This window comes from Asparagus officinalis, chromosome 1 (assembly GCF_001876935.1).
Source record: "Asparagus officinalis chromosome 1, Aspof.V1, whole genome shotgun sequence".
Taxonomy (NCBI): domain Eukaryota; kingdom Viridiplantae; phylum Streptophyta; class Magnoliopsida; order Asparagales; family Asparagaceae; genus Asparagus; species Asparagus officinalis.
Window position 1 is genome coordinate 8,626,611 of NC_033794.1, and position 10,224 is coordinate 8,636,834.

Sequence of the window (10,224 nt, forward strand, 5' to 3'; positions counted from 1 at the left end):
AGCTGTGTTACTAAGAATTTAGATCCTCTCCACTACAAAAAAGTAGCGGAGAAACCACTACTCGTCATACCCCCGTGTATTGCACTCAAATAAAAAGTCACAACCATGACTAGATAATTAATGGTTGCGATTATATAGTGGTCTCTCCACTACTTTTTTGATAGTGAAGAAGATCCGAATCATGTTACCAACTCGATCTTGCGTTGTTGTTTCTGGTTTTCCAAATAAGCAAACAGAAGTCAAACACTCTTAAATGGGGAAAAATATAGAATACGTGTCATTGACAATTGTTCGTACTTAAAAAGTTAGAGAAGAGTTGGCAAGGGAAACTATTTTTGGTGATCAACCACATAAACTAAAAACAAAAAATACCTGCCACCTGTTTGACATCAGTTTCGGTACTAATGAAGCTCCAAAAATATGTGCTTGACAACAATATTATTTTAGTCAAACCATGGTTCCAAGCATAAAATTGTCCTTAAAACTATGATTCTTCCACTCCAAACCAAAGATTGTCAATAACATTCAACTTATATCAAATACACGCCTGGCAAACTTAGTTGCCAGCAACGCTAATTTAATAATGGCTCTCTCTTACACAAAAATATACAGGGAACTAGCAGTAGGAAAATATTGGAAGTCATGCTGAGCACTTACTCTTCGTGCTCAGCATGCAAAAGCTTGTACATAGATACTTGCATAAATACCAACCTCAAGCCTTGCTCAAAATCCAACCAAGAAAAACAAAAGAGAAACACATCGATTGTTCGCAAGATTTCTGTTTAGGGGTAGAATGGGAAACCTGAAGGCTCTCTTCATAGCACTAGTTTCCAATATTGCATTGGCAAACTCTGTTGCTCGAGCCAATTTTTACGCTGATACATTCTTCAACTGGGGCTATCAGAACACTGCAATCTGGGGTGATGGCGATAACCTTGCCTTGATACTCAACAATGTTTCAGGTATGGACTCAATATATCTTAATAATTCTTTGGACATATCTAAGAATTTAGCTTTCATGTGTGATTCTTAAATGAAGTTACCAATGCAAACATCTAAAGCAAAAACATCCATTCATGGATTGCTTACATAAGGCGGCATCCAGAGTACCTGTTCCTGCTTGAATTCAAACATAAACTCTATCTGCATTATATCAAAATAGGTCAGTTAAGTAGGTTTTAGATGTAATGACGTGATTTGCTAATTACGAAGGTATATACTTTTTCCAAGCATATCTGAGTGCAGTTTCACTGAAAAAAGAGTCTCTATACAAGTCAAGATGCAGAAAGGGTGAGCCTATAGACTTCCCTCTTAATTAGAAAGGAGAAAAAAATCAGAAGAATCAATTCCACTGCAGTAAATAACATAACTATGAACAAATGATTCGATGATATGTAAACATCATTTACACATCATAACCTTAATGGGTACATTTCGAACTCAATGCAGCGACTTAAAGTAGCTGAAAGTATAAGGTTTGTATAAGGAAATTAGTTTCAAAATACACTCAAAGTACTTTGGCCAATCATTCGCTTCATTCTTATTCAGGTTCTGGCATTCAAACAAGAAAACAGTACCTCTTCGGAAGCATAGAAATGCAAATAAAACTGGTCGAAGGAAACTCTGCAGGAACTGTAACTACCTACTATGTAAGTTATACCTTCTAACCAGGCCTATATGACTTTCAACTCACCTATCAATCGTCTGTAACTAAATTTCATATAGCCAAGCTATCACTAATTTTTTTTTCCTTCAATGTTTGTTACAGCTTTCCTCAACAGGAGAGAAACACGATGAAATAGACTTCGAGTTCTTGGGTAATCTATCAGGAAAACCCTATATGATCCACACAAATGTATATGCTCAGGGTGTCGGGAACAGGGAGCAACAGTTCTACCCGTGGTTTGACCCAACTTCTGACTTCCACAACTACACCATTCACTGGAACCCAAGTCAGATTGTGTAAGTCAAAGTCTATGATCTTAACTTTGTTCTCCATTTTCCACTATTTATAAGTTCCGATGGAAGTGATGTGCGGTTCGTTGCAATTCCCAACTGCAATGTAAGCGTCAGTTACTGCTGTTGCATGCAACTGTAGTCGCAGTTGGTTGGTTCAGTTTTAAATTTCCACAATTTGTAAATGCATTCATAGTTATAGGTATTTGTTTTTGAGGAACTAGATTTCTTTGGATTTACTGGGGATTGCTTGAAGTTAAGTTATGATTTAAACCCCATATTTTTAGCTAAAAAAAACGTTGCAACTGTACTTACAGCTAAATCTGCAACTAGAGGTGTTATTCTAGTTGCAATGGCACTTCTCAGTTGTAGTGAAAAAAAGGCTGCTACAAATCGAAAACGTCCCAGTTGCATCCAACTGCAATGATAACCCATTCAGCTACCAAAAAGGCAAACTATCAAGAAACCTCGCTCCAAATCAAACTTTCCTAGAGCCTTTGATCCCCTGAATTAATATAACATGAGAAATACAGAGGGTGCTGTATATAATCATCAATCTCGTGTAACTGCAGGTGGTTCATTGATAGTATTCCAATCAGGGTTTTCAAAAACCATGAAAACATCGGCATACCATACCCCAACCAGCAAGCAATGCAGGCATATTCAAGCATATGGAACGCCGACAATTGGGCAACTCAAGGTGGTCTAGTGAAAATAGACTGGAGCAATGCACCATTTATAGCGAGATATCGCAAGCTTAAGCTTAGAGCTTGTGAATGGAAAGGGCAAAACAGCATCTACAAATGTGCTTCAAGTACTCCCAATAACTGGTGGACTTCTTCAGAATACAGCCAGTTGAGTTACGCTCAGATGGGCCAGATGGAATGGGTGAGAAATAACTATATGGTCTATGACTACTGCAAGGATACAAAGAGGTTCAATGGAGACTTTCCTCCCGAGTGTTATCAACAGCCAAACTGATATCAACCATTTCCAGAATTTTTTGAGATTCGACCACGTTAATAAGTCTGAAAATTTTCAGGTTTCTTTGCTTATTGAAGAGTGCTCTGTGTGGTGTTTCGTTTCATGTAAGGTGTGTTGGGGCTTTCTTAAGATTTGAGTCTCCCTTGTATTCAATTTATTGCTTATGATCAACAGAATCGAGCGCGCTTTCGCTTTCCTGTTTGCTTTTGCTTTGTTTTTCCAGTGGCAAAAAATTAATGAACCAATAAATGTAATGATACAATAGGGTCACGAGCATCCTGCATTCTTCAATAAGCAAAGAAACACATGAATCATACATTCATATATTACGAACTTTCATCTATGTTTTACAACAGTATATCATGAGTTCCCAAATTAACTGCCCTGAACCATGACAGCGTTAGCCCACACTTTGCTTTGGCGACACATTTTAGATCCGAAATGTGCACTTTAGTGTAATATACTACTCATAAGCAAAACTCCAATAAATTCCCAAAAAAAAAGGAAAAAATTACAACAACGAACACAATCATCGTCATTCATCAATCACATAACACAAATCCAAACACCAAGAACAATAATGGCAGTACCGATCATCACGAGCCCGACCCTCGTCTCCTCTCCGAGGACCATCCCCGAGAGCGCGGTGGCAGCGAAGGTGGTGGCGTTGGTGACCGGGACTGCGACGGAGACCGGAGCGTCGCCGAGCATGTAGAAGAATCCGGCGGAGGCGCAGAGGTTGACGATGAAGGGGACGGAGTAGTGATAGATGGAGATGAGATCGGCCCACTTGCGGAGTTGGCCCACTGTGCCGAGGTACCACTATGATCATCTTTTGTACATCGCTGACCATCGGGGGAGATGAGTGAAGAGAGAGAGAGAGAGAGAGAGAGAGAGAGAGAGGTTGGGGGTTTGGACTTCGGAGAGAACGAGCGAGCGAGCGAGAGAGGGGCCGAGCTCCTGTGTGAGTTGGGGATTTCTTTGGAAAATTTGGGTCGGGTCCAGATTTATGGGCTATAGTCCAGGCCCAAATGCATAATGATAGTAAGGGGAAAATGTTCTTAATCTGACACTAGATTCAATGGATTATCTGCTTTGTTTATCATTATCTAAATGTCTCAAAACATCTATGAAACAAAAACCACGATGTTTCAATACTTTCAACATATATTTTCCATTGTCTCTTTAGTTGTATCATCGTAAAACCGTTAATTTTATAATTATTTGATGCACGAGTAACTATAACTCAATATACCTAATCTTTTATTTATATACAATCCAAAACATATGAATTGTAATGAATGGAGAGGATCGAGTAAACTAATTGCATGTAATGTAGTTTTGAAAATGCTTCCTTAGATTGAATCTAAGGTACCACCTTAGGAATACTTTCCCCCAACAATAAGAACAAATAATAACAATGATAATAATAATAGTGTAACAATTATCAAGTGTGTAAAACAGAAATTTAGGGATTTGTGCAGGAATCTAAGATTATCCTTCTTTTGCCGTATCATGACAATGGATTCGGTCTTTTGGAAAGTTTTTTGATATCTCTATGTGCGAGATGGGGAAGTGTAATACCTATCACTAGGAAGTCAAAAATTTTCTTTTTTTAAATAAGAGCTAAAATATGAATTGCTCTGATATTATCTTAAAATTCACTACCACATAATTGACCTATTGCAGCGGTTAAGTTGCAACGGTTTTAACTGTTACGTTAGATATCTATCGTAACAGTTTGCAATGCCTAATACAACAATTTATAAAAAAACGTTGCCATAGGTCTAATAATTATTCCTAGGCTTAATAATTGATCATGGGTTTAATAAATGTTTTTAAAGCCCATGTCCCTGACCTGTTTAAACGAAACTCTCTCTCTCTCTCTCTCTCTCTCTCTCACGAAAATCCCTAAGCCAAAAATTTCCGCTCCCTACAATCGCCGTGGCGTCGTCGATCTCATCACTGAACTCGTCGCCGTTTCATCTTGGATCTCATCTCCAATCTCCTCTCCGATATTATCTTCAAGGTCGAGCTACTCTCGTTGGTTCGATCTTTCGTACTGGAGATCGAAATACCCCTCGATTTTAGGTTTTTTCTTCTTTTGATGCCTTCGTTTTCTCTAATTGCAGTTGTTTTAGCACGGAATTGTTCGGTTCCGCTCTTGATTTAGGTCTTATGCGGGGACTGGAAACCCTAGCAGTCGTTTTGTTTTTGGGCCGAGAAGTCTGCAAAACCCTATCTCAGTTCAACTGGTTGCTTAGAGATTATCTAAAGGCTCAATGCTGAGGTTTTGTAGCTCTTCTTCTGAAGTTTAATTACCTCGCAAATTTCCCATTCTCTCTTCGCCCCTAAATATTCATTTTGTGATTTTGAGCCCCAAAGCTCTTTCAGTTGATGTTTTAAACAAGATATTCACAATGCTTGTGTTTGTCTAATTCAGGTGTTGCTTTAGTTATGAAAATTTTAGCTTTGTACCTTAATTAGCATGTTATAGCTTTTATATCGATCTGATGACTGATTTAATGTTGATGTTATACGCCATAGCAGCAGCACAATTATAGCTTCTTCACGTTTGATATTTTCAACTTTACACATAAGTCTCTCTATTCATTCCATAACAATTTTGCCTACCTATATTTTCATGAGTGAACAATTTGCAATTTCCTGAATGTATGCCTTATGTTGCTCTGAATGAACCATTTCTCTAGAAATATAGGAAGTTAGGTCTCTATTAGCTATAGAGAATCATTGTTAACTTATCTCTTAGCCTGTTAACTTTTGCTCAGAGTGTACAAAGCCCTCTTCGTGATATGTCCACCCATATTAGTTCACTTTTTCTTTTTATATCCTATGGGACTTGCAATGTAACTGCTAATATAAAAAGAAATCGGCTTATATAGGATACAATCTAATGAAAAGGAGTCCTTAGATATACTTCATGTCCCAAGAATGTTGATTGAATATATTGTTATTAATGGCAACAAGAGGATTGATTTTTACATTTCATTAATCATAATATTTATATGTAGTTATTAATAGTGTTAATCAATTTTTTCTTTCTCCAGACCATATAATAAATGGCGGAAAACAGAGATTGGATGTATAATGCTCCTAGAGTGAGTGTGGAGTTCATTAATAATGTCAATGACTTTCTTGAGAGAGCATTTGTTAATGGAGTAGTAGGGGATGAAATATGTTGCCCTTGTCGCATTTGCTGTACTCAATTATATAATAATACATAATTATTTAGAGGTATGTGTTTTGTGGGGTTATGTGAAGGACTTGTTCATGATTTACTAGGTGACCTATGTTGCATGAGTACGGTTACAGATGTGGGTGCAGATGCGAGTATGGGTAAGGACACAAGCAAATTTATTAAAAGTAGGGTATGTGATCTCGACTATATAACAATGAAATTTAATAAATTTACGTGAGATCAATAAATTTTTTTTCTCATTCAAATGTTATGAGAATCAAAATTTGTATAACACTTTTATTTCTCATTCAAATGTTATGAGAATCAAAATTTACATAATTAGTGTTTTAAGTTAAAACATGTTTTGTCAGTTGTGTTGGTTGATTGCAGAGCCCTTTTCTAGTTTTTAGCTCATAACGCAAGTCCTTTTAGTAAATAGTATTATAGTAGACAACTCCAAATTTCTAACTCTTTCATTAAAGGTTACGGAAGTCTTTCTATGTAAATCTTGTCTCTGCAGCATTATGCTTGAATTGATAATACATATGTGTTATTTCATTAGTTCTAATACTTATGAATAATATACTTTATTAGTTTAGACTTTTGATCAAAGGATTCAAAGCTACATAGTTAAAATGTTGTGCATGTGATAAGTTGTAGTTCGAGTGCCGACCTATAGTTGCTAGGATAAATATATTCTTTCCATTTCAGTTTTAAATGAACCATACTTAAATTATATTCAATTTTGTTTCTCATAAATGCGTGACAGACGTGGAAACATGGGGAAGTGCATAGTTTCACATAACTATGAAACATGCTATTAAGTGAGATGCTTGTACAAAAACTACTGGAGACAGTTCCCACTATTTTCTGCTTGTATTTGCATCTTTACCTTAAGATGCCTAATATCATGTATGTTATTCTTGGTTTTTCATATCACGTATATTTCAAGTAAGTAATCAAAGCATGCCCCTCCTCCAGTCTTTAATTTTCTGCAGATAAGTTTTCAGTGGAGCACAGGCGTCGCATTCTATTTTTCATTTTGATGTACATTGTTTGAATGTTAGTTCGGTACGATATTTTCTGAGTTGAAATGTTGGTAGTGTGGATTTAATACTTTGTAGTTTTTATACTATACTGATGTATGTTGGCACTTATCATTATGGTTGATTATGCTCAACATAATCACTTTTATATTGTGTATTAAAATTTGACTTGGCCATGTTCTTAAAAAGATTGTCCAGGTAATTGAATACTATATTATTTTGACGTAGGAAACCAAGAACAGGTCCGATTGAGCTGTTGCAATAGCTCGATTAAAACCGTTGCGATAGCTCGATCAAAACCGTTGGGATAGCTCGATCCAAACTGTTGCGATAGCTCAATCCAAACTGTTGCGTTAGGTCTTTTAAAACTGTTGCAATAGCTCCAACTGTCGCCGTAGCTTTATCAAAACCATACTTATAGCCTACTAAAACCGTTGTGTTAGGTTTTTTAAAACTGTTGCAATAGCTCCAACTGTTGCCGTAGCTCTATCAAAACCATAGCTTTAGCCTACTAAAACCGTTGCGTTAGGTCTTTTAAAACCGTTGTAATATCTAAAAAACCGCTGTAGTAGCTTGAAAACCGTCGCAATAGCTCAATCAAAACCGCTGCAATAGCTTAAAAACCGTCGCAATAGCTCAATCAAAACCGTTGCAATGGCTTAAAAACCGCTTACCTTTTAAAACCGTTGCGTTAGATGCAGGGGCAACGGTTCAAAAAACCGTCGCAATAGAGTTCAAAACCGTTACGGTAGAGGTAGGGCAACGACAGCATATGAGGCGGTTTGAGAACCGTCGCGTTTTCTCAAGGGCGACGGTTCCATGGCTAATGCAACGGTTTTGAACCGTTGCGTTAGAGCAAATATGTGGTAGTGAAATCTCTTCCAATTTTGAAAAAATTATAAAGTTATGACGAAAGTTAATGGCGATAAATTTATACTCCAATAACAAATGGAACTTGTATTACTACTAAATACAAATACACATTCCCTAACGATAAAAGTCTCTCCCTCTTCACAATAATAATAATAATTCTCCGATTCCTAGCGATTAACGTCTGCTGTGGTCTTAAAAGGGCAAGGGTGAGCAATGCAGGACACATGATCGTGCCCAGCCGATATCACCAACTTACTCTCCCAGTCGCCAACTGTCGCCGACGGATTCTGCTGCGTCCCCGACGACGGATTCGTCCCCCTCCACTGCTGATGTTGCTGCTGCTGATAATACATAGCTAACACGTTGCCTATGCTCCTCATCTCATTCCCATCGTCTGATGATGATGAGGAAGAAGAGGAAGAGTCATGTTGACACCTCCGAACGCATCGGGTGATCGAGTAGAGCAAGATTCGGATGCCCAAGATGATCGCGATGACCGTCGCAGTTATCAGCATGTAGCCGAGAGTTGATAAGTGAGCGTGCTTGCAATAAATGAGTCCTACGCACACCATTCTTTTTTGGTGTCTATAGTTTAGTGAATTGCTTTTTGTTGATGTATATGAAGGGAGGAAGGTTGAGATTCTTTGCTTGGGTGGGAATACTTCGCATGCTTTTGAACCCTGTGCTTTGCTTAGAGGTAGAGAGACAGAGGGAGGTCTCTGTCAATTGAGTTGGCCGTACATAGTTTTGGGGTCAGTTTGCTAGCTAGATGCATAAGTGGGCTTAAAGAAAATTACCAGATGAAAAAGAAAAGAAAAAACTTAATATAGTAGATGGGTGTAAAATGTACCTCATCAACGATGTATCAAAATGACAAATCTTGTATATATCAATGTACAAATTTCTGTCTGTACTAACTAATTCAAGAGTATTTATGTTTTTGGTCCACCAAGAATGCACTATACCGCAATATCTATTTTCTCCATTGAAAGAGATTAAAACGTTTTTCAGCAGTCAAATTTCCGAATTAAGAGAAGGACGAAATTTTCAATGGAGAGTTGCTTTTATATATAGTCAACCACTAGTATGTGAAGTACATAATAATTTCGAAGAACTGAAAATAAAAAATTGTACTGTCATTAACAAGAAAACAACCTATAAGATCAATTAAATTCACTAGGCATATATGTTTTAAATGTCAAAAATCCTCGTTAAATCAGTACGAAACATGAGAGCTTACGCATGAACGTGCTCGTTCAAGAATACTTATTCCTTCGGACCACCACACGGACAAATGAATCTGATCCTTAAAAAATCATCCGTCGCGAAAAATGTCCAAAAAATGAAAAAAAAAGAGAGAATTTTTATTTTCCCTTTTAACATTCATATTTCACCAAGGACATTAAAAAGGAAAAAAGAAAAAAAGGAAAACACGGGCGCGCGCGCACAAAAGCCCCTGCTTAGCGAAGTAACCCAATTTTACAAACACACAAGTGACGACCAATTGCCCACCCCATCTCTCAAAGTACCGCCTTCTGACACCAAGAAAACCTTCTCTTTGCCCTCTCGTCCAACTCCCTAATAACCCTCACAACCTCCGCCAGCACCGCCGCCGGCTCGCTGCATTCTTCGACTCCAACCATCGTAGCCAAAACCCTCAACTTCATCCTCACCCTCTCCTCACTAAACTCTTCCTCCTCATCGACAGAGCCGACCTTTTGATCCTCAGCATCCATATGCTTCGTCGACTCAACGAAGGGGTCGAGGCTGCACAAGATTTTGAAAGGGTTTGCAGTTTGGCGTATGAGAGCTGGCTATTGAGTTTAAATGCACGTGTACGTTATAATTTGATGGGTGGACTAGTGCACAGCTAGCTTGGCTTTATTGCTATACACGGAATGCGCTGAGCGTTGCAGGGCTGTGCAGTGCTGGTGTTTATCGTAGAAAGCATGAGCACGCGCGAATTCAATGGGACTGAATTAAATCATGACGACAAGTTTTAAGTGTGTACGTACCTGCGTTTCCGATTAATTAGTTTCCTTGTGATGATCAGGAGCTACCAGCTTGCAAACGGACTGATGTGAGGATTGGGTTTGGGGCATTTTATAGTAGGAAAATTGAACTGGGTTTGGTTTATGTAAGTTTTTAATATAGTTAAATCAAAAA

At 37.9% G+C, this 10,224-nt stretch overlaps 2 protein-coding genes and 2 long non-coding RNA genes across 4 annotated transcripts; 2 read left to right on the top strand and 2 right to left on the bottom strand.

Moving 5' to 3' along the window:
- Positions 750-3,129, top strand: LOC109848500 (probable xyloglucan endotransglucosylase/hydrolase protein 26). The gene is made up of 4 exons (XM_020418018.1): positions 750-962; positions 1,549-1,649; positions 1,769-1,962; positions 2,529-3,129. The coding sequence occupies exons 1-4, from the start codon at positions 794-796 to the stop codon at positions 2,935-2,937; spliced, it is 873 nt and encodes a 290-aa protein (XP_020273607.1). The 5' UTR covers positions 750-793; the 3' UTR covers positions 2,938-3,129.
- On the bottom strand, positions 3,242-4,107 carry LOC109830143 (transmembrane protein 234 homolog). Its single transcript, XM_020397313.1, has 2 exons — positions 4,099-4,107; positions 3,242-3,762 (listed from the first exon to the last, which is right to left on the bottom strand). The coding sequence occupies exons 1-2, from the start codon at positions 4,105-4,107 to the stop codon at positions 3,487-3,489; spliced, it is 285 nt and encodes a 94-aa protein (XP_020252902.1). The 3' UTR covers positions 3,242-3,486.
- LOC109848505 lies at positions 4,815-5,558 on the top strand. Its single transcript, XR_002248826.1, has 2 exons — positions 4,815-4,969; positions 5,073-5,558. It is a non-coding gene; the product is annotated as an uncharacterized LOC109848505 (long non-coding RNA).
- LOC109832948 lies at positions 9,248-10,158 on the bottom strand. Its single transcript, XR_002245054.1, has 2 exons — positions 10,074-10,158; positions 9,248-9,986 (listed from the first exon to the last, which is right to left on the bottom strand). It is a non-coding gene; the product is annotated as an uncharacterized LOC109832948 (long non-coding RNA).

Bases quoted from the DNA above. Each gene is read 5' to 3' on its own strand.
- LOC109848500 (XM_020418018.1), top strand. From the start codon at position 794: ATGGGAAACCTGAAGGCTCTCTTCATAGCACTAGTTTCCAATATTGCA. The intron at 1,650-1,768 runs GTAAGTTATACC...TGTTTGTTACAG, and splicing joins GAACTGTAACTACCTACTAT to CTTTCCTCAACAGGAGAGAA. The intron at 1,963-2,528 runs GTAAGTCAAAGT...GTGTAACTGCAG, and splicing joins TGGAACCCAAGTCAGATTGT to GTGGTTCATTGATAGTATTC.